This window comes from Aedes albopictus, chromosome 2, assembly GCF_035046485.1.
Source record: "Aedes albopictus strain Foshan chromosome 2, AalbF5, whole genome shotgun sequence".
NCBI lineage: Eukaryota > Metazoa > Arthropoda > Insecta > Diptera > Culicidae > Aedes > Aedes albopictus.
Window position 1 is genome coordinate 340014659 of NC_085137.1, and position 24054 is coordinate 340038712.

Below are 24054 nucleotides of genomic sequence, written 5' to 3' on the forward strand. Positions count from 1 at the left end.
GGCACGAAAAATTCTGGAAGCGACAACGGTACGGACTCCTTCCGGTCGATACCAGACCGGCCTGCTTTGGAAGTACGACGACTTCGTATTTCCCAACAGCCGTCCGATGGCTGAGCGGCGCCTGAAATGTCTTGAACGTCGCCTGTCCAAGTCACCGGAGCTCTACACCAAGATGAGGAAGCAGATAGCTGATTACCAAACGAAAGGCTACGCACATCGAGCTTCGCAGCGAGAACTGGAAGAGTCGGACCCTAATCGCATCTGGTATTTGCCCTTGGGTATCGTTGTGAATCCCCGGAAGCCAGAGAAGTTGCGAATCATCTGGGATGCGGCAGCTGTCGTACAAGGAGTATCGTTCAACTCGGCTCTACTGAAAGGTCCAGATTTGTTGGTGCCTCTTCAATCGATGCTCTGCCGCTACCGTCAGAAGGAAATTGCGATAAGCGCCGATATTATGGAGATGTTCCACCAGGTGGAGGTGAGGCCCGAGGATCGACAAGCACAAAGGTTTCTGTGGCGTGACAAACCGGAGGACCCAATACAAGTGTTTGTGATGGACGTGGTCATATTCGGTTCAACTTGCTCACCATGCTCTACACAATTTGCCAAAAATATAAACGCAATGGAACATTCGATGGAACTCCCAGAAGCAGCTGCGGCAATAATAGAGAACCACTACGTCGACGACTATCTGGATAGCGTCGACAGCGTCGACGAAGCGGTTCAGCTAGCATCGGATGTACGAACAGTGCACGCTCGAGGAGGCTTCCAGATACGACATTGGATGTCCAACTCACCCGAAGTGTTGAGGCGCATCGGAGAGCGAAATTCGCAAGAAGTTAAATGCTTTGTGGTGGACAAGGACAGTCAGCAAGAACGCATCCTGGGAATGGTCTGGCTACCCAGCGAAGACGTGTTTTCTTATACGACCAGCTTCCGAAGAGATTTGGAGCGCCTGTTCGACGCAGCGGTTACTCCCACCAAACGGGAGGTGTTAAGACTGGTGATGAGTCTGTTTGACCCGTTAGGTCTCGTCGCATCCTTTGTCATCGAAGGGAAAGTCATCATCCAGGAGGTTTGGAGATCGAAGGTCGGCTGGGATGAGCAAATTCCCGGCGAAATACTTCCACGTTGGCAGCAATGGTTGGAGATACTTCGGTCGCTGGACAAAGTGAAGATCCCGCGGTGCTATTTCCCCGGATACAGCCAAGAAGCCTATGAATCGTTGGAGTTGCACGTGTTCGTAGACGCAAGCGAAAGCGCGTTCGCGGCCGCGGCTTATTTCAGAGTTGTGGACAACGGAACAATCCGGTGCTGTTTGGTTAGTGCAAAGACCAAAGTGGCTCCTTTGCAATTGATTGGAATACCTCGTCTGGAACTTCAGGCAGCAACGATTGGAACACGACTGATGAAGACTGTCACCGAAAATCACACCATTCCGATCAAGCGAAGGGTGATGTGGAGCGATTCCAAAACGGTACTCGCCTGGCTTCGATCAGACCATAGGAGATATCGGCAGTTTGTAGCATTCCGGATTACGGAGATCCTCGAAGATTCGAACGTTGCAGATTGGAGATGGGTGCCAACCAAGCTAAACGTGGCGGACGAAGCCACAAAATGGGGAAAGGGTCCCAACTACCACGAGAACTGCAGGTGGTTCAACGGTCCTGCATTCCTATACGAGGACGAGTCTAAATGGCCTGAAGAAGATTCGGCGCAGGAGGACCATTCGACTGAAGAGCTGCGGAACGTCCGTATTCATGTTCAGCACACGGCTGAGCCCGTTGTACCGTTCCAGCGGTTTTCCAAATGGGAGAGGCTGGTGAGAGCAATCGCATATGTACGCCGTTTCTACCAGAATTGTCAACACAAAAGGAATGGCTCGGCGATCACCACGGGATTTCTATCATGCGAAGAGCTGAATGCAGCAGAGTATCTGGTATGGAAGCTAGTGCAACAAGAAGTATTCCCAGCGGATTTCGACGTTCTACGGAGCAACCTGCACGAGCCATCGGATCAACGGGAAGCGGTAGAAAAGAGCAGCAGCATCTACAAGCTAGCGCCATTCCTGGGCGAAGGAGAAGTAATACGGAAGGACAGTCGAATCAAAGCCTCACCTTACGTTTCGTACAACACGAAATTTCCAATCATCGTACCCAAGCAACACTACGTGACGGATCTCCTGGTCAACTGGTATCACCGGCAATACGGTCACGCAAACGGAGAAACGGTGGTGAACGAAATTCGGCAGAAGTACCACATACCGAAGCTTCGAGTTATCGTACGGAAGATTGCGAAATGCTGCACCTGGTGTTCGGTGTACCGATGTGTACCACAAGTACCGAGAATGGGTCCATTACCGATAGCACGGCTCACGCCATACGTACGAGCTTTCACGTTTGTAGGTCTGGATTACTTTGGACCCCTTACTGTTCGCGTCGGACGGGCCAGTGCAAAGCGATGGGTAGCCCTGTTCACTTGCCTGACTACTAGGGCAATACATCTGGAAGTGGCGACGTCGTTGTCAACCGAGTCTTGCATTCAGGCAATTCGTAGGTTCATCGCTCGTAGAGGAGCTCCCCAGGAGGTGTACTCCGACCAAGGAACCAATTTTCAAGGCGTGAGCAGCGAACTTGCCAGACAAATACGGTCGATCAACGGAACACTGGCGGCTACCATCACCAACTACCGAACCCAGTGGAAGTTTAACCCACCGTATGCTCCTCACATGGGGGGCGTATGGGAGCGGCTTGTACGCTCCGTAAAGCGTGCTCTCAGCTGTCTTTTGACCGATCGCAATCCAGACGATGAGACGTTGGCTACAGCACTTGCGGAGGTAGAATCCTTGGTCAATTCGCGTCCTCTGACCTATCTACCGCTAGAGAGCGAGGAGCACGAAGCCTTGACGCCGAACCATTTTTTGCTCCTAAGCTCCAGCGGAGTAGTTCAGCCAGCCACGAAGCCGACGCATGATGCAGAAGCCCTGCGTTCCAATTGGGGCATGATCAAGGTTATGCTCGACAACTTCTGGAGAAGGTGGCTCCGAGAGTATCTCCCGGTTATGTCACCGCAGTCCAAATGGTTCGGAGAGGTGCGGAATGTCCAGGTCGGTGACCTGGTGATGATTGCCAACGAGAAGGAAAGGAACAGCTGGACACGCGGAAGAATCCGTCAAGTATACCCAGGAAGGGATGGGCGAGTCCGCAGAGTCGACGTGCAGACTACAGCGGGTATCCAGCAACGTCCAGTGTCTAAGATAGCAGTACTAAATGTCGCTGAAGATGTTGGTATAGCTGAAGGTTCTGGCAGCAATACGGTCGGGGGTATGTGCGCGACGGAACCCGAGGCGTTCAGTACCACCCTTACATCCACTGAACGTGATACTCGGGACAGAGTGGAAACCAACGCTGTCAACTAATTTGACGTTCTTCTATTTGTAAAACCTATCTAAACCTAAATGTACACGAAAACAAAAGTGACATTGAACACGTTAAAACTTATCTCTAAATTGTTGAAAATTTGTATTTCTATTTCTCTAATTTCCATGCAAATTGTAAGTAAAATTGAATTTATTGAACTATTTGTGAACTAAATATAAATATCTACAGGACAACACAAAACACTGAACAAACATTGTTACAAAGACGGAAGATAGACGTAGAAAACTAAAACTGTAAGGTAACCTTAAATTATAAACTAAAACATGCGTTTAATAAAAATCTTTGTAGCTTGTAGCTGACTCAACGTAAAAACGAGTTTGACTAAAGAGGTTTCGACGTCCGTCCCGTAACAGATACTCTCCGGACGATAAAACAGAATTGTTGAGTCTACGGACTAGCAGGAATTCACTGTACCATACGAAAACAGTCGATAAAAAAGAATACTTACATAATTTGTAAACTCCTCGGAGAATAAATAGTGACAGGTTGGACATAATATTTAAACTCAATCTATATATGGCTTGCGATGCCTCGTGATCGTGCGGTTAGCGTCACCAAGCGTATAAACGTACCATGCCATGGGGTGAGGGTTCGATTCCCGCTCCGAGTAATGAAACTTTTCGCAAGAAATGTGTTTTCCTCGTATCCACTGGTGCTCGTATTAATGTGTGTCGTGTCCGTTGTCTAGTGTTAAGTTTCGTTTAGTCTGTACAGCCTCTGGCTGAAGACAGTGCCCGTGTCTTTTTATGGCTTGCGATGCTGGTCCTTTAGGAGGTGTGTGCACAAAAGAAAGACACCACCGAATCATAAGGGGGATTCTTGAAGGTTGGTTCTACTCTATACGCTTATGATCGGTTAACTGTCCCATATGGATAGAAAACCCTGCAAATAAGAAACTTATATGCGATGATAGGCAGCATAGATAGTGGGGTCTCATAAGTGGATTAATCAGACGTGTTGGACAATACAACATCAATCGAGCGCAGAATAGGTGGAAGCGCTTTCTATCTGACCGAACCTGAAGGGGGTGTCCGTTTGCTGTGATTATCGACGCCGGACTTATTGGCACCGCTTAAAACACGATGTCGTGGCACCTGACGTGACAACAATTCCTCCAGTATACATAAGCGATTGTCTGTTTACCGAGTGTGGCACAACTCTCGAGTCCCCGCAGGTGAAGCTAGGCCTGCGGGCGCCACCGTACCCGGTTAGAAGCCTGTAAACGAGGACAATACAGCCGTCGTGGTCGTCGTCATCGTCGGTACAAAAAGAGCCTTCACTCTCCTCTAGGATGACGGATCAGCGACGTAGCGCGTCCGAAGCGATTGGCGCGCGCGCGCCTGCGAACGAAGTGCAACAAAAAGTGAGGTTGAGTTTGACCTTAACCTTAGCGAATGTTTTGTTTTATCTCCGACACGGCATGGCTTGAGCTCGACGCGCTGTTGTCGTCGTCGTCGTCGTCATAGCAAACCGGCAGCAGCGTTGAAACGCCGAGAGCAAGCATTACCTCCAACGCTCCAACTTCCGCCGCAGATTTGCCGTACGGCGTCGGTCGTCGACGCGGTCGTCGTCGCAGTTCAGAGCAGCAGATGAATGATGATGGAGGTCGTTTTGGTTTGAGATATTGAAAGTTTACGCTGGACTTACGAGTTGCTGCTGCGGCTGGCTGGCTGCCGGTTACTTCCACAACCGCCGGCCGTAAAGCAGACTCTTCCTAAACGCGTAAAACTTAATTGCTATAAATTATCTTCTTCTTTTTGCTGCCGGTGCTCAGTGATGTAGCGGCCACAGCAGCAGCAGCTGTTGTAGTGGTGGTGTTGGTGGCGTCGGTGTTTAGCTGAAGCACGCGTGATGTTTCGGATCGCGCGAGCATGAATTTTGCCAGCTCGAGACATCCGTCACGCGGATGCTCTTGCTGTTGTTCACTCACTATACCTTATTGATGGCAATCGGTTTAGGGGCGGGTGGAGCAAGACATACTGGACCACTGCAAACTGCAAACAGCCATGCTCTTGTTGATGATGTTGTAAATCGATCTTCTAGTGTCTACAACTAGTTTGGAGTTTGTTTACCAGTTTTTTTTTTGCATTGTGGTCTATGTTTCATTCACTAATTTCCTGGCCCTGTTTGCTGTATTGTAGTGACTTGTTTCAGACTCGCAGTGCAATAGAGCTTCCTGCTCCTAGAACCCAGATCGTAAATCTTCAATTACGTCGACGGTTGCAACACTTACACTGTCGATCGCGGCTTTCAGAATGTATGCTGGGTTAGCGTGAGAGTGCTAGGACCAGCTGATCCATTGAAATGATATCCCCATCAGATGATCAGTACACACCCTGGAGTTTGTAATCTGATAGCTCATTCCAGTCACTCCGATCGACAAGGTTGCCAAAGTGTGCGAAGCGAGACTCCGGACTAGCAGGGTCCGGCATCGTCGGGTGATTAATGGTTTCAAGCGGAAGACAAAGGTGGTGAGCCGCGAGCTCGCGTCACCTAATAATTGGGACTTCAATTTCAATTAGGTTCGCTGCTGCGAGGTGACTGCATCGGTGGGTACGCGGCTGAGCCCCCGCGCGGATCGGAGTAAATTGAGTGTTCTGCTACAGATCTGACGATGATTAGGTAGCCCAGCCAAGGCAGGGGATGGCTGCATCATAGCGGCAACGACGGCGGCGGCTGAGGCCCGATAGAAACAGAGTTGCAAACATGGAAAATGAGCAAATCTCGGATCGAAAATCAACGCGTTCGAAGCGGAACAGGCGGGAAGAACTACCCAGACGCGGACGGACGGAGGCAGCGCTTGTCGTCGGTGAACACTCGGTCCGCTTGATTATAGGTGTCGCTGTACCGCTGAATGCATGGCAACGAATATGAAACCGTGCAACTAGTCACAACCGGGTTGTGTGTTTACATTTTCCGTGGTAGCTGAACTCGGTCGGCTGGACTGACGACAGGTACCAGGTTTGCGGAGCCGTTACTAGGCACATTCTCTCCGATTTGAATCTACGCTACGCGTCGTACGACTCACTGCTAAAACTTGACCAGGAAACTGCACCCAGATTCCCACACCTGACGAGTCACCCCTCTCGGCTCGGTGGGGATCTCTGGAACTGCTGGAACAATTCAGATCAACCAAATTGAAGTTTACATATCACAATGTGCAGCGGAGCGTTGCGAAGGAGCGAAAGCGGATCGTCGTTGTAGCCCGGGCCTGCAAGTGTATACTTTAGAACGCGTTAGGTGCCCTCCGAACCGGAACGAAGGCGGAGGTTTTCCCGGGGTTCGTCGTCTACCAGTCTTGGTTCCCGGCGGGGAAACCAACGAGGAGGGCAGAAGCGGACAAAAAAAAAACAACAGACGACAATAATAACATTATAAACATGTTTTCATTCGCCACGGAACGGAGGAGATTTCTAAAAACAATGATTTGGAAATTGGTGACGGGGTGAGGGAGAAAGGGGAACTGCCTGCGATGTCACAACTGCTGTTATTTTTTAGTTTCAAGTTTCTCAGGCTTTTGGTATGCCTGTGTGCAGATGACGATAGTAAGTAAGAATGTTGCTTCACAGTAAAACCAAGATGGTCAGTATTCACCGTTTCTTTGTGAATCCATAACTAACCTTTAATATCGCAGTATCAAGATGGATTTGTGAAGAACAGGTCTACTACTACGAATCTCATGGTATATGCAAATGCGCTAACTCTCGCATGAAAAAACGCTGACAAGTGGATGTTATTGCTTAGGCCCGTGGTGTAGTGGTCAAACGTTCACTTCATAAGTGGATGGTCGGTGATGGGTTCAATCCCAGCACCGGCATCTGCAATTTTTCGTCAGGTGCTTTCCCCCTGAGAGCGGCTGACCCTTTTCTGAGCACCATATGCTCTAACGGACCCGGAAACTTGGATATCGGCTAACGGAAACTCATAATGGACCCCCAATCGAACTGGAAAAGGAACAAGAGCCACACATCAACATCCTCATGCTCATCATTCTACCATGGATAGCGTAGAAAAGTGACAGCAGCGCAAAGTCAACCAGTTTGATATAGTAGAGTTATAATAGAATACATTAAGGCGCTTTACAGGTTTTCCAATCTAGAGTGACTAAGCTCGTATCTGTGTCCATTTGTGATGGCTCATCAATTCCTCGTCAATCTATCATGGGTAGAGTAGATTGATGAAAGCAACACAAAGGCAAACTGTTCGATAAAGTGAAATAGAATACATTTAGGCGCTGTACACATTGTAAATGCAACGATTAAGAATAAAAACATAAGTTCGCCTGTTTTGAAACTGCATCTGGCGTACTGCAAGGGGCTCTTTCTGTAATGTCACAAACATTGACTTATGCCACATACACAAAACCACTAAAAGCTCATTTTTCCTAGTGATTCCATCTATTCATACATAGGAGGTTTTTTGGAATGATCAGTTGGACGGTGGTAACAGCCAACCGACATTTTCCAAGAACTGCGTCGGTCGTCATTCTAGTCAGACTCCATAGCCAAAAGTACCAGCTTTTGCAATAGTTTGTGATCGATGCTTCCGAGGGTGGCGCAGCACCAATCCCAGAATAATAAATTTTGGCAAGCCGGCTACCGCATGATGCCGCGTGGTCTTGCTCGAGTCTCTGGATCGAAATCATTTGGCAACGTGGGGGGAAAAATGACAACAGAAAAACACCATCGCCAGAGTCGAACGGAGAGGTCTGATTTCTTCATTAGGTCCGACACATAAATCAAGGTCTCCGAAGAAACATGGTGCAACCGCCGTGCACTAGAACAGCGGCTGTAATTTATTCATAATTATATTTGCCTTTATTATCGATCTACCAAGGTAGGTTAGGAGGTACACTGCCACTGGATCGTCGACAGATCGTGGGCTTGGGAGAGGCAGCGTGCTACCAAGTGTCCTCTTGTTACAGTCAGCCAGTGGTGAGCGACGTCTATGACATAGCCATGGTCGTCGGTTGTCGGTGCAATGAATCATATAAATCAAGTGTGAAGAGAACATGTTTCTGAGGCCGTCGTCGTCATCGTTGTGGGCAGTTGTGAGGATGTGGCCTAACAAGATCAATGCTGAACACCGCAATACGTTGGAGTTCAGTTCGCGTTTACAAGATGTGCTTCCAAAATCTCAAGTTATCTTATAGTAACAACTTGATGAGATAAAAGGTATCCCAATTACGCATACGAATTGGCTTCGTAGGGTATAATGTGTTCAGTATACAAGTACTTATTAATCCTTCTCGATGTTATAAACCTTCTTACTATTGGTCTTAAGCTTGTTTTTACTAACCCAGCCTGTACACCTGCTTTCCACTTGATTCCACTTCACATAGTGTGGCAACAGGTATCCAGGCTTGCCAATGCACCGATGATGCAAAAACGATGCATAAAAATAAATGTATCACATTAGCCGTCTAAACTGTGTCGAATAAATTTATCATTTTAATTGAAATATTATTGAAATTAGGCAAAAAAGACCCCGACTTCGTGTTTTGGGATGAAACTGTATCATTCACGCTACACCCGATAGATTGCGCCATTTAAATTTCATTATTTTATGCTAATCGTCCCGCAACTTGTGGTGAAGTTGAGTGTATGCATCGAACTCGATGCAACCGTGATTGATACTGATAGGAGCGAAAAAGAGTTTCTCACGCGCCGTATAAATCTCCTCGTGCGAGACCAACCACAAATAAATTAATACACCGATCCCCGTTTGCGTTGATTAAAATTGATTCGAGTTTCACCAGCACTGGTGCGCAGATCTCTTGAAACGAAAGCACTGAACCACGATTACCCCCGCGAAGTGCGAACGAGTTCTCCCATAGCTTGTTAAAATCAATTGACGTGTCTTTGTTTTCCTTGGTCCCATTATCATCCCCGAAACAACCTCCGAAACCTCAGCTCCCGGGATGGAGATGAATGCCCATGATACTGCAACAACGACGACGTGCGGTGATTTGAGCGGCGGCGCAGATGAATTTATGATGATGATGGTAGTACTTTGGATTTGGAGTACAAATGCCCACTCGAAAGTGCTTTAGATGCGCGTCAACCAGCCAGCCAGCAGCCGCGCAGCGTTCATGAGTGCGCTATTTGAACGCGCGGGGATTATGTCTTACTTCGAGTGTTTGGTTTGGTTTAATACGGATCGGGAGCGTGCCCGCGGGTCAGCCACGCAACAGAGGGGCACGGCACGATGGCATAAATACAAATTAAAAATGATAAAAGCGATTAATGAAATGCTTCCGCCCGGGTCGGGTACGGAGAGTCTCTGTAAACGTGTGGAGTGCGGTTGGAGAGCATCTGGACGGCTCTGATTTGAATATTTGGAATAAAGCTTGGCCAATGGAATGTTGTGAATAAGTGATCACTGGAGAGTAGAATTCCGTAACTTTGGTTTACTGTAAATCAGTAAACAAAAGAGCTAGATATATTCTTTTGAATAGCCTGAAATACCTATAACAAAAGTGTTATAGGTCCTAGTCTGTTTTACTAGATAACTTACATAGCGCTGGCTGTGGCATCGTAGTCTTGAGGTATACTGTTCACTCCAAAAACGAAATTTATAAATAATGTATACATGCCCGTTTTATAAGCGGATGGTCAAGAGTTCAATACCCAAATCTGCCACCAACAAATTAGGGCACTCCTCTTGAATTCATACAATTCATTTAGTGGACTTTGTGTCCGTTCAATGTCAGACGTTTAGGTGTATTGTGAATGTTACGGAACGAGGGTCCGATCCCGCTCCAATCTGGTGAAAGATTCGTATAACAAAAAAAATATCCATTGCGGTAGTCCACGCGTCTAATTAGTTTTTCGGGGGCTGGTGCTACGCCACTGCCTATAATTGTAACATGGTGTCTTTCGAGCGGAGCCGTTAGATTGGTGGAAGTCCAGCTCAAGCCTCAACGGCGAGCAGCCTGGCAACAACTCAGCACTAACGATTAAAATCAGTCGTCGTTGCCGCCGTAGCACGACAACATCAGTCACGCAATTCTAGGAAACATATCTGCTGAATGATTCTGACGCTGTGACTGGGGAATGCCGAAGCTACACTGCTCGTTCGTAGAATGGACGGATGTCACTGGGAAGGATGGATACACGCATTCGTTCTTATTCATAATTGTTCGTTCCACCTTCAAAATTTGCCTAGTTTATGTTTCAATAGAATTTTGACGAACATCTTGAGTTTCACCCTTCCAGTCTCACTACTTCCAGAGATGTCCCAAAGGTTCTCCTGAGATAACTTCCGGAACTCCTGTTGGGATTACATACAGAAATTCATCGCGGGTAAACCGGGGATAGCGTTCTGAAGTATTTCCTGAGTTCTTTATGACATTTTCTCAAAATGAGTCCTTTTTATTCATTTTAGCATTCCTTAATTTTATCAATCCTTAAGGGAATTCAGAAGTACTCCAAATTGAAAAAAAAAAACTCAAAGAGAAATCTGCGAAGAACTCCGAGAGAGTTTCAGGAGTGATCACGCTAGTAACTCTAAGAGAGGTATCGGCTGAAATCATGAGAAACTTTCAGAAGTAATCATGGGCAAACACTGCAAAAACTCCTAGAGAAATATCAGGTGAACGTCTGGAGAAACTCTGAGAGTAATTCTGGAAAAAAAAATCTGGCTGGAAATGTTGAAGAAGTTTTGGAAAGAAGTCCAAAGGAAATCTTTAAAAAATCTCTAAGAAATAAAACTAGGTTTGGTTAATTTATTTTATATTTAGCAGTCTATGTAGGGTGGAGATCCATAACAGTTTGGATGACTCAGAAGGTTCTTCTAGGATTCATCATGGGGTTTCTGCCGTAATTGATTCCAGTGGTTTTCCTCATAAGATTTTTTCAGGAGTTTCGTCCTAAACTCCAAGGATGGAAGGTTCTTTTAGAGGTTCTCTTGGGCTTTCTTTTGGAGTTTTTCTTGCCATTTCATCCAGTAGTTACTGAGGTATCACCTTCCAACATATTTCCCGAATATTTCATTAGATTTCTATATTACATTTGTCGCGGGTTGTCTACTGTAATTTCCCTCAGCACTCCTCAAGGGAATTCTCTGGTTGAAACCTGCCACCTTCATAATGAATTCTAGGATAAATCCCACAATAAAAAAAACTAATGAAAATAAGCATTAGATGAACTCCGGGAGAACTTCCGAGAACATCCATGGGAGTAACGTCACAAGAAGTCTCAGTTGAAATCGTGGGCAAAATGTCACGAGAACTTGAGAGACATCACACGATGAGCTCTTAGTAAATCTCGCAGAAATCACTGGAAGGGATTTCGTAGGACACTTTGGAAGATATTCTGGAAAAATATCTGGATAGAATCTAGGGAAAATCTCCAAGGAAAAATGTTAGAAGATATCCAGGAGTAATGCTTGAAGGAACTCCTGCAAACATGTCGAGATGAATTCCAACACAAATCCTGGGAGAATCTAGGGAATAATAAGGTCATAAGTTCCTGTTGGCATCACGCCACAAACTTTCAGGGCTATTCTGGAAAAATATCTGGATTTAAAACCTGCAAAATGATCATGTAGAAATTACGGACTTCAATTAGTTATCCCGAAACGAATCACAATTGTAATTCAAAAAGTTTTTCAAGTAAGATATCAAGGGAAGAGTTTCGGAATGAACCGCTGGAGAAACTCTTTCAGAATTTCACAGCAAATAATTCAAGTACAGATCCCCTGTGATGGAGTTCCTAAAGGAAATGCATTGGGAGAATTTTAGGATGAATTTAGAACAAAAAAAAATATCATAGACTGGAGTATAATGTTTGATCTATTGAAGGTTTACTATTTGTTTGTTAATGAGAGTATTGGCTGGAGGGGAAATCTTGGTCAACCAGGCCTAAAACACGGAGCAGATCTTCACAACCGTTTAAATTCTCTGATTGTGGTGATTGATGGCCGGATCTGCTCCAGCAGTCTACAATGCGTTTGAAGCAGTCGTCAAAAACAAATCATCAGACGGATTTTTTTTATATTTTTTTTAGAGAAACCATGTGACTTTGCCAGGGACTGGTGATGACGGTTGAACACATAATTGATTTCTTACCTGTGAAAAATTGAGCGTCATAACAGTTTGGCCGACCCAAAATATCACAAAAAATAGAGCAACTCGTAAATAGTGTTCAATCAAATAATCAGCAAAAATATAAAATATATGAATAGTTATACTTATAACTTTGAAGTGTTTAATTCCTTTTCATATAACATCACAGACAAACAAACATAAAAATTTGATCATATTTATTGTAAATTACCAACGACCCAAAATAATAATCCGCTTTCCCTTAAATATAGCTCCAATAAGCATTATCATTAGAAAATAGTAATATTCTTTATCGGATATGAAAATCGGATTACGATTTTGTATGGAACGCCTAACAATACTATTTACATAACTTTTTCTTAATGAAAAATTATCCAATTACGACTTTTTTCAACACCATATGGTTGACACAAGTTGCATCCATCATATCCCATCCTCGTCTGGGAATCACTAAGGTCAATGTTAGTTTTTTGAGCGAAACAGCTTTCTTGGTTTTTTGGCTTATCACCCAGGGCCAATGTCTCGCTGAATGACGGTATCAGACGAATTCAACCACTGCAGAGATAAATATTTTCCCTCTAGATCAGCTGGCAGCCGCATCCTCTAAACAAACAGGTTAAGGCCGGACGGGACGGTGGTTGAATCGTCCGCCATTGCTCTGTTGTTAGTAAGATGCAAATCTAAACTTCTACTTCATATTATTGACTAGAAATTTGATCGTTCATTTGCTCACTTGTGGTGCACAATCGACTAAAGTTTCAGCTTCGTCAGTGCAGTGGAAATTGATATTTGCTTCTTCAAAATCGCGAGGCAAATTGTTAGAAAGAGAGGGAAGATAGGAAAAATTACACGTCGTGCCGTGCGGCCTTAAACACGCTCAATTGAAGATGGGTACTAACACTCCTTTGCGAAAACAATCACTCTTAGTCGCGAAATAATTATTCTGTTTCAAACTATGCTTTTAATACTAATCACTTCAATGTAAAATTTTTCGGATTGAAAAGCACCTGTTTTCTCTAATTTATTATCCCTCAGCAATGAAAATATTACATCAACGACGGAAATCAAACGTACTTGACGCCTTTGACGCCATACGTCACACATTGTCGCAACACACAAAGCGATGTCTCAATCGCCCGTTCTCTGTCACACTGCGAAACAAGTTTCTTTACAGCGGCACATCTCGCACAGGAAAACGCGTCACCCGCCATCCAAACATGTTGCACGTCTCATATTCGCTCCCCCTTTCGAGCGAACGAACGATGTCGCAGCGCAAGCCATCCAAAAACCCACCGCTAGTGGTCTCTTTCTCACCATTCGCGTTTTGTTCTTCTTTCTCTCCCACAGGTGAAGATTTGGTTTCAGAACCGACGGTCAAAGTACAAGAAAATGATGAAGGCAGCGCAGGCACCGGGCGTCGGGGGAGGACTTCCCCTGGGTGCGCCGAACCAAGGTGGTCACAGTCCGTCGCAGCATCAAAACATGCACCAAGGTGAGTGTCTCCTCCTATTCCATGTCCGTCCGTTTGTCGGCTCAGCGTCCCCGTCCCATGCAGTCACGTGAATCGACCACAACGACGACGCCATGGCAGGCTCACGCATACCTACCTACCTACCTACTTGTAAGAGTTGCAACAACATCAAAGCATCAAAAAGCGGTCCCGGTCCCGGCCGGACGGATAGTGTCACAGATCCGGGCCCGGTTCATTCATTAGCGTTCTCGCCATTAACGGATTGTTCTGCTGCTACAGCGAGCGGCGGTGTGGCGGCTCGGCTTGGGCTACCCTTGAACAGTTGTTATCCGTATCCCGCTTTGTGTCGATTGGCGCTTGCACATTTGTTACCTTTCTCCGCGGACGAATGAGAAAATAAAAGTTGTGCGCATATTTGGGAGGAATTGAACATGATTACAGCTTATTTGGTATTAATACAAGAAACGTTAACCACTTCTTTTGATTCAGTAATGTTTAGATATCGATAAACATTCTGAAACTACGGAAACTGAAACTCTTTCAAGGATAGGGAATCCCTTTAGAGATTTATTGATGGATTTGCTTAGAAATCTATCCAGACAGACTGCTTTTCACAATTTATGTAGGGGCTCCTATCGAAATTATAACCAGGATTCCTCGAATTCCTACGAGATTCTACACTCCATTTCTACCGCATTCATGGTGTCCTTCCGCGGTTTCTTTCTAGAATTCTTCACCAGATTCAATAAGGAATGCGTCCCGTACACATTCCCTTCCTGAGATGTTTTTCCCGAGGTTATCCATATTTCCAGCATTGGATTTCTAGCTGAGTTCTTTCCAGGCAGTTTTCCTGGATTCTTTCCAGTGTTCATCCGAGAGTTTTCCCAAATATTTTTACGGGGTTTCATTCTGATTTTGTCCCGTATTTTTCAGAGAGTCTGCCAGGGTTTCTGTAGAAGTTCTGTAAAAGTTCATCTCGGAGTTTTCCCAGAGTACTTTCATTAACACATTTTGAAATTTCATCCAAAGGTTCTTCCGGGATTTCCGATAGAGTTCCTCTCGGATTATTCAACGATATTCTTCCGGGATTTATCGTAGAGGCTTTCTAAGATTGCTTTCCGACAGTTTCATCCGGGATTTTCACAGGATTTTCCAAAAATTTGGCCTATCTTATTTCAATAGTTTTCCGTGATTTTTTTTCCTCAAGATTCTCCCTGGAACCCTGCAAAATTTCTTCAGAAGTATCCAGCGGAATTTCTTCCGGAGTTTCTCCAGATATTTCAACTACAAGATTTTTCGAGATTTCTCATGATTCTCCAATTTGTTTCTCTACGAGGTTTTCCTGGAATTTCTTCCAGAGTTCCAATACCTCTCAGATGTTTTTTTTTTTTTGCGGAATGTCCCTTAAATTGTCTTGGAATTTCTTCTGAAGTTGGTATTTGCCAGATTTTCCAGAAATTATAACAGAGTTGCACCTAGATTTTTAACCGAAGTTGTGGAGCGGACCTGGTGTGATGGTTAGAACACTTGACTATCACGCCGAGGACCTGGGATCGAATCCCACTCCCGAAAAACTCGCAAAATGTGAGTTCTTCCTTCGGAAGGGAAGTATAAGTGTGGGTCCCTAGATGAACTAGCCTAGGGCTAAAAATCTCGTTAATACAGGTAAAAAAATTAACCGAAGTTACTCATGAGATAGAGAAGCTATTATCCCAGAGTTCTCCGATGGATTCCACCAGGATTAAATATGGGATTCCTCCTGGTCTATTTCCCAGGTTTACAACCAGCGTTATTTCTCTCGCCATTCCTTCAGAAAATACTTGGAAGGTATCCTTATATTTCCTAACATCTGAGTGTATCACGAGCCAAACTATGTACAAATCCCGGTTAGAATGCTCGAGAACATTTCCGGATGAAGATCCCTGAAAAAATAAATCGTAAGAAACTCCAAAAGCAGTTTTACGAAGAGATGTAGGATAATCTCCTAAAAAGTAATCTATGGACCAACTCTTTGAGTAATTTTGAAGAATGATTTAGGAGAATCTCCTGAAAAGTAATCTCAGGACCAACTCTTTGAGTAATTTTGAAGAAAACTTCGGTGGAGATTCTAAAAGAAACTTCAGAAGGAACTACATAGAAAAATTTCAGATGAAGTCCCAGTAGGATTTCCATGAAAATATCAGCAGCATCTTTTGCAGAAATCCAGTTTGAAGAGTTTGGGAGATAATCCCGAAAACTTCAGGAGAAATCAATGAAGGAAGACTTTTCAAAGAAATCCCAGAAGCAACTCTGCAAACATTCTGTGTGATGTTCGTGACGGAATTCCAGTAGAAATATAGGAATGAATTGTAGGATAAATTTCGGGAACAATTCCTGAAAATTTAGGAAGGAAAACCATTAGGTATTTCGAAAAACCTCTAATCGAAATCCAGGGAGAAAAAAATCCCAAAAAAATCTCTGGAAAAAAAATCCTACAGAAGCCTCGGAAGAAACACAAATATCCCGGGAGAAGTGTGACAAAAATTAGTAGAGAAAATCACCGAAACAACCCGCTCCAAATCTCGCAAGGAGCTTCGGAAACACTTCGAAACATTTCCTGGAGAAATGTCGGAATCCAGACAGGAGTCCTCGAAGTTTCTCAAGGACGCATGCCAGCAAGAATGTCTGAAAACAACTTGTAGAAATCTTGCTAATTTTTTTGTATTCTAGGTAGGAATCCAGAATAATTTTCCGTAACCCTTTTAAACTGCTTCAAGAGTTAAAGAGGCCGCAATTTTCCTATTTCTGCCTTTTTTCTTTCGTAAATTTTCCCGGAATGTGTCTCAGATTGTCTTCAAATTGCTTCCGAAGTTCCTATTTTTCAGGTTTTGTCAAGACTCTTCACAGAGATTCACCTGAATTTTTACCCGATGTTCTCTCGAGATATTTGCAATAGTTTCTCGCAGAGTTCCTCGAAGATTTCCATCAGGTTTGAATCTATGGTTTCTCCTGGTAAATCTGCCGGGTTTTTTACCGTAATTTCTCTTAACTTAAATTCTGAGAAATGGAAGAGATCTGCGAAGTATCCTCTATTATATAGGGTGACAATGGGTATTATCGCCAGGTTTGTTCACTTCGTCATGGGGGGTTTTTGTCAGCCAAATTGCCTGAAACTTGGCCATATAATTCAGCTTAGTTGGGAAGGATTTGAGACCATCTCTGAGTTCAATAGGTTTCAAAAAAAAAACCCAAAGACGAAGAGAACAAAACGGCCGAGAATAGGCAATTTCCCCTATCACGAGAGAAACTGCAGAAAATTGCTGATTAGCTATTTCAAGAACGCTTCCAGACAAAGATATCCACAAAAATCATGACAGAAACTCCCAGAGGAGAATTGCGAGGAGTTTCAGGAGAATTCCCGATAGGAGCTATTAGATAAATCTCAGAGGCAACTCCAAAAGCAGTTCTGAGAGTTCGAAGGAAATTCCGAGAGGAACTCAAGTAGGAAATTAGGAAAAAACTCTGGTTGAAGTTCGGGGAAAAAGCAGGAGCTTTTGCAGAAATCCTGCGAAGTGTTCCGGGCGAAATCTTTGCAGAAAGTTCGGGGGAAATCTCACGAAACTTTGTGATAACCAATGGGAGATCTCAGGTAGAAATCTGGGGCGAAACTCTGGAAGAAGTATTCGGAAGAAATTCTGCAGGATCATTTGCAGAAGTTTTTGGAAAACATCCAGGGTGAATTTCGGAAAAAAAACATCGGAAAAAATCCAGGAAACATCTAAGCGAAATGTCGGAAGAAGTTTAGAGGAAAATCTCTGGAGAAATGGCTGCAAAAATTCCGGGAGGAACTCTGAGAGAAATTTCAAATTTTCTCTGTAAAATATCCCTTGAGAAATTTTGAAAAAATATGTTGTATTACAGAAGAAACCCCGGGATACTAGGGACTCTGGGAACAACGGGAAAAAGCATCTAAATCTCCCCTCCGGGGGAATGTTACGGAGTCGGGGAATGATTTTCGAGTATTTGATAAACTGCAGGGAGAACTACTAGAGGAAACTTGAGGTGAACTTCGGTAAACATTCTATTAGAAATTTTAGAAGGAATCCGGAAAAAAAATCTAAGATTAGATCTAGAAGGTTCACCGCCAAAAATCCGGAATGAACTCAAAGAGAAATCGATATCTTTTTCGAGAGAGAATTCCATGAGAATGAGCCGGAGCTCCTGTTGAAATCCTGAAAAAAAAACCTGAAGAAACCCCGACAAACTCTGGATGAAATCCAGTGAGAAACTCTTGTGGGAATCCCAGCAGTAGCTGTGAAAAAAAATGTGGCATAAAACCCCTAATGGTTTTCTACAAAAATTTCGGGAAGAACTATAGATTAAGTCTCGGAAGATCCTCTGAGAAGCGAACTAAATTTAGTGAAAAGATGGAACTCCTGGGGAAACCCAGTAACGAACACCGAAAGGAGTCCCGAAACATATTTGAAAGGAAGGTCTGGTAAAAACTTCTAGAGAAATCCTCAGATGCATTCCAAGGGAAATTCCACGTGAACTTTTGGGAAACATCCCCAAAAGAAATTTCTACGTAAATTTATCGAAGGAACATAGTTGGAACTCCTGAAGGAATCCAACAAGAAAGAGAAATAAATCACAAGGACGCAAGTCGGTCGGAATTCAGGGAGGAACCTTTGAAGATTGTCAAGGAGGAAACCCAGGAAGAATTTAATTTAAAAAAATCGGAAATTGTTGCACAAAGCTCTGCACTAATCATAGGATTATGGAAGAATTTAAGGAGCGTTCTAAGCAGAATTCCTGAAAGGAATAACTTACGAAATCCTAGGAGAAACTGTTAGAGGAATTACGAGCGAACTCCGGTAGAGATGCTGGGAGAAACTTTAGAAGGAATATTAAGAAAAAAATCTCTCAGATAAGTCCCAAGAGGATCATTGCAAAAAAAAACAAAAAATAAACTATAATAGCAATCGTGGAATCCATTTTTGAAGAAGTCCCGGTGAAATTCCATGAGAAATATGGGTAGCAACTCTTGTAAAAAGGAAAACTTCGGAAAGAATCTTTGGAGAAAGTCCTTGTGAAATGCCGAGAAACTCTGGGTGTAATAGTATTACCGTAATACATTCCGGAGCTCTGGAAGAAATCCGGTATAAATCCCTTTATGTAGTAGTTCCTGCGCAAAACTTTGAAAGGAACTACAAGATAAATCCCGGGAGAACCTATAGGAAAAATGTAGCTTTTGTGCAAAGATAAGAGCTCCTTGGGAAATACAGAGAGGAACACTGAAAGGAGTCTTGAAAAATCTTGTAAAACACTCGCAAACTCGCGAAAAACTCTGAGAGAAATGTTGGGAGGTGTTCCGAAAGACATTCTACGGGGAATTATTGGAAATATTTCAACGAAAATATCTAAAAATAACACAGGAGAGCATTGAAAGTAAAGGATTGAAAAGACATATGAGAGAATTTTTTGAAATAAATCCTTCAGGAGTTTTCTGAATTCCTGGTAGGAAACCAGCAGAGTTTCCAGGAGAAATTCAAGAAGGATGCCAAGATAAATTCCGTGAGAAAATACTAGAGGAATTCGAAGAGCAATCTCTGAAGAAATTCAAGAAAGAATCGCATATAGGATTGCTGGTCACAGTTAACTCCTATACTTTTGTCTGAATCTTGTAGAATCTTAGGGAAATCGTAATTTTCCAGGTGTTCTCTTCTCGCCGGAACTATCGAGCATTATCTTGTTTTCCAAATAATCCTCCGGAGAAACTACAAGCTCCTAGTGAGAATTTTCAGTATTACTATACATAAAAAGGTTCGAACTAAACATTTTTTTATCCTTATTTGTGAGATTTTTTTTCTTGGGCCTAGTTCATCTCGGGATTAACGCTTTGCTTCCTTTTCGAAGAAAGGAATCAGATTTTGTTAGTTTGTCAGTTGTATAATTTTGCAAGAAAACTGTAAAATATATCGAATCCAGCGAACCGCAAACAAATTTGAACAAATATCAGCTGAAAGATTTTTAAAATCCACAAAATAAGAAATAGGGAAACTTACGTATTTTCGCAGTTTTGTTGTCTTCGTCATGGTTTTTTTTTAACCTGCAGTGTAGAGATGAGCCAGCCTAGGGTTGCAAATCTCTTCAATAAAGACAATAATAATTATGAAACCTGTGGACCTCAGAGTTGGCCTCAAATCCCCAAGCAAGCTGAGTTATATACCCAAATTTCAGGCAAATTGGCCCAAAACAAACATGACGTCGAAAACAAACCTGCCGATAATACCTTTTGTCACCCTATATAAAAAATAATCTATTGATAAATCTACAGAAAATGCATTTGATAAATAAGCATTTTCGAGGTTTATTCCGGATTATAAGTATTTTTTTCGGTTTGAAGTGTAATAACAAGCAAGGTCGAACACCCCCATAGGTGATTTGATCGCGCCTTTTATTGGCTAGCGTTGCAACACGGTGACCCTCTACCGGCTATCCCGTAACGCTTCCTACGCAGCCGCGTACAATCGCCGAAAGCACGAATATCGATGGACTACTGTCCGAAATAGAAATAAATTAGGATATAATTAGGGGGTTGCGCGCCGGCCGCCGGAATAATAATCAGTTCGGATCACGTGCAGCAGCAGCGGGGTTTGTTTGCAGACGCCAGCCGCCATCGTCGCGTCGTCGTCGTTGTCGGACAGATAGAATTCCTCGGGGGTAGCTGACAAACCCAAACACTACATACCCTTGGCAGCTGCTGACATCCGCTCGTTCCTTTTTTTTAACGTTTTCCTACCTTTTTTCTGCTTCTCACTCGTTTCAGCTCCCGGTGGTGGCTCCAGTAGTGGCTCGCCATCGCACTTCCTACCTCCCGGACACAGTCCAACGCCGTCGAGTACACCGGTCTCGGAGTTGTCACCTGGTAAGTTCCCAATCCCGATTTGACACTGTTTCCTGGAATACTAATGGAAACTTACTATAGAAATACGATACACTATGCTTTTAGCATATTAGTAAAATAAAAAATAATACTATCTTGCAATACACCTTATGGTTATGTACCATAGACACACGGAGTTTTGGAATGTATGGAATACAGTTTTAATCCTTTAATACGAAATCTTGATTGACAAATAATGACAATGAATCTTAAGAATTATTGTTTTTAAATGGTTGGTTCTTTCCTCACGATTGGCCAACGAGTTGATGTCTTTTTCTGCAACCATAACGTATCGTATTTCTATGGGTTTAACTCAAATTCTCAAAAAAAAAAAAAAACATGTCCCCATCATGTACTAGCCGATCACTAATAGCGTTTTCGCATTTGACCCTACTGCCGATCGAATTCCAGGCCTCAGTCCGCCCTCGCAAGCACCCTGGGAGCAGAAACCCCCGCCGCACTGGGGCGACCACAAACCACCGCAGATGGCACCGCAGACCAACCACGCACCTCCACAGCCGACCCACGCGCCCCAGATGGGCGGCTACGTACCTCAGTACTGGTATCAACCGGAAACGAATCCATCACTATTAACGTAGGTAGCGCTTTGAAGGTTCTTGTTTTTTTTTGCTCTCGTGTGTTTGTGTGAGTGTTTGTGTACGTTGTAGTTGTTGCTACTACTTTTTTCGTTATTATTTTCGATTGTATCATTCTTTCTCTTGCTACATCTCTGTTGTTTGATTCATCATCATCGTCATCATCATCACCGCGACCACGATTCTTCTTCTTTCCGTGATTTTCCGACCAACTTGCTGTTTGTTCTTTTTTTTTGACTTGCTGTTGTTATTGTTGCTTCAAGCTCTTTTCCTGTTTTGTGTTCGATTCTGGGAATTCTCCGGAGCTTGGATTGCGTAGCTAATTACTCAGCGAAAAAGTTGGTCTTTTTTTTATCCGGTGTTCGGGTGTGACTCTTTGCGTGCAGACATGTGGAAACACTTTTGGGATTTTTGGATTCAATGGCCGGGAGAGGCATTCAAAGTCGTCAACTTTGAGAACAATGGCCATTGATTTTAGGAAAGATTAAAGAGAATTGTCGCTCTAGAATTCTTTTACTTAAGGGCGGACGGGACGGTCGAGAAAATATCCGCCATTGCTCTGTTGCTACTAAGATGGTAATCTCAGATTCTACTTCATATTTTGCAAAACAAAAACCTATCATTGTGTATGCTCACTTGCAGTGCATATGCTGATTGGTTTTCAGCATCTTCAGTGCTATAGGTCTCGAGATTACCATCTTCAAAATCGCGAGGCAAATTGTTAGAAAGAGAGGCAAGATAGGAAAAATAACACGGCGTCCCGTTTCACCTTAATGTGACAGTATTTAATTTTATTTTGGGTGTGCGAATTAGGAAATAACAGATTACCTAGTCAAATATTTCACTCTTATGGAACTTGAGACGCTTTTCGTTATACATTTGGTTGTGTTTTCTAAATTTGAGTGACAAGTTGGTGAGAAGCACAATTTCGAAGTGCCACAATGTTACACTAGGGTTTATTTTTATGAAATCTAAATGGAATCAGATTATTACATAATGCAGTGTTAGGGTTTGAGGAAGGTGAATCGAAATAAAATTTCCAGGAGAGACCATTCAGTATTTCAAGAGGGAATGGTTTAAGAGGCACCTATGGAGATGTCATCGAAATCTTAATGTGATCAAGAGTATTCCACGAGGGGTGAAAACCCACGTTTTTCTACCATCCGGAGCGATCCAGAGAATTCCAGAATAGATGTAAAGGGGGTTTCAGGGAAGTTTTAGATGGACTTCAGTAGGATTCAGAGAGTTTTCAAAGCAAAGAGGCTGGTTTAGAAGGTTTCCAGGTGATTCCAACTGGGTTTTCGAGGGGTTTCATAGGGTCCATGAGATCCTGGGTAGATTTCAGGGGTTTTAGAGCTATTTTTTATTTTATTAAAAGCGCACGGAATTTAAGCAATTGAGAATGAATTTTATGACATCAGCCTATTAACCACCATGCACCTTCAACACCTTCCATTGCTGCCGTGAATATTTCGATGGAGTCCCTTGGTATTTCATAAAACGTCGAAGCAGTAAATTCTAGCGGGCGTTTTTCTAGCGTTTGTCTCACCAGTTTTTTTAACACCCTTTCTTTTACACTTTTTTAAATTTATACCCTTTCCCATAAACTTTTTTGAACGTCACTCTGAATGCTCTTTCGGCTTTGAATGCAATTAAATCCCATTTAGGTAATGTTCTCCTAATACATGTACTTAAATATAATTCATTTAAAAAGATTCTTCGTATATAATGGTTTGAGTGTAGCTATCTTTTCTGATGACTGCCAGGAGTTCTAATACTTTACTAGCTTGTGACCCACATTTTTATTTATGGATTTTCTCACTTCTTCGATTTTTTTTGTAAATTTCTACATATCAAAGTAAATCTGGGAATTATTATACAAATTTCATCAAGAGATTTTGTAAATTGCCAACAAATGTTCCTAGAGATTTCTTCAAGACTTCCATTAAGAATTACTTCAAAAGATCTTCCGGAATTATAAAGGAATTACTGTATCAGTTCCTTCAGCATTCTTCCAAAACTATCTTTAATTCAATTCCTTCAGAAATTGATTCAGGATTTGTCCATTCGTTTCTCCATGACTGCCTTCAAGCCTTCCTCAAAGATTTTCTGCAATAATGTAATTACGTGTTTCTTAAAAAGTTCTTTCAAAATACTTCAAAAGTTTCTCCAAAAATTTCTCCTTGCAGCAGATTTCCCTATATTCTTAGGATGAATTTTTGGAGAAACTCTGGGTGAAATTCTTGGGAGAATCCTTGGATAACTTTCTAAAGAAACTGCTGAAACGTTGTAGGAGATAATTGTTAGGAACTTTCTGGAGGAATTTCGGAAAGAACCCTTGAAGTGCTTCTCCGAAAACAAAACTAAATGGGGCTTTGAAGGAAAATGTCTTCTGCTAAGCTTCTGATCTTTTGCAGAGATTTAATTTGGCACTGTTTGAAAAAAAAAAGTCGATGAAGTTTATAAAGATCATAAAAATTTCCAGGGCAACTTCTGGAAGAATTATTGTTTGACGAATTTATCCATTCCATAAAAAAAAACGATTTAGTGTAACT

At 43.1% G+C, this 24054-nt stretch overlaps 1 protein-coding gene across 5 annotated transcripts in view; it reads left to right on the forward strand.

The window, feature by feature from the left end:
• LOC109430942 (homeotic protein distal-less) overlaps positions 1–24054 on the forward strand; it is a 239049-nt gene that overhangs the window by 208625 nt on the left and 6370 nt on the right. For 2 of the 5 annotated variants that reach the window (XM_062852612.1, XM_062852616.1), the window contains exons 4-6: positions 13855–13999; positions 20787–20883; positions 21289–21498. In XM_062852612.1, the coding sequence (XP_062708596.1) occupies positions 13855–13999; positions 20787–20883; positions 21289–21498 (452 nt within the window). Of the gene's footprint in view, positions 1–13854; positions 14000–20786; positions 20886–21288; positions 21499–24054 lie in introns of all 5 variants that reach the window. The other 3 variants (XM_062852614.1, XM_062852617.1, XM_062852613.1) reach the window with 2 other exon arrangements.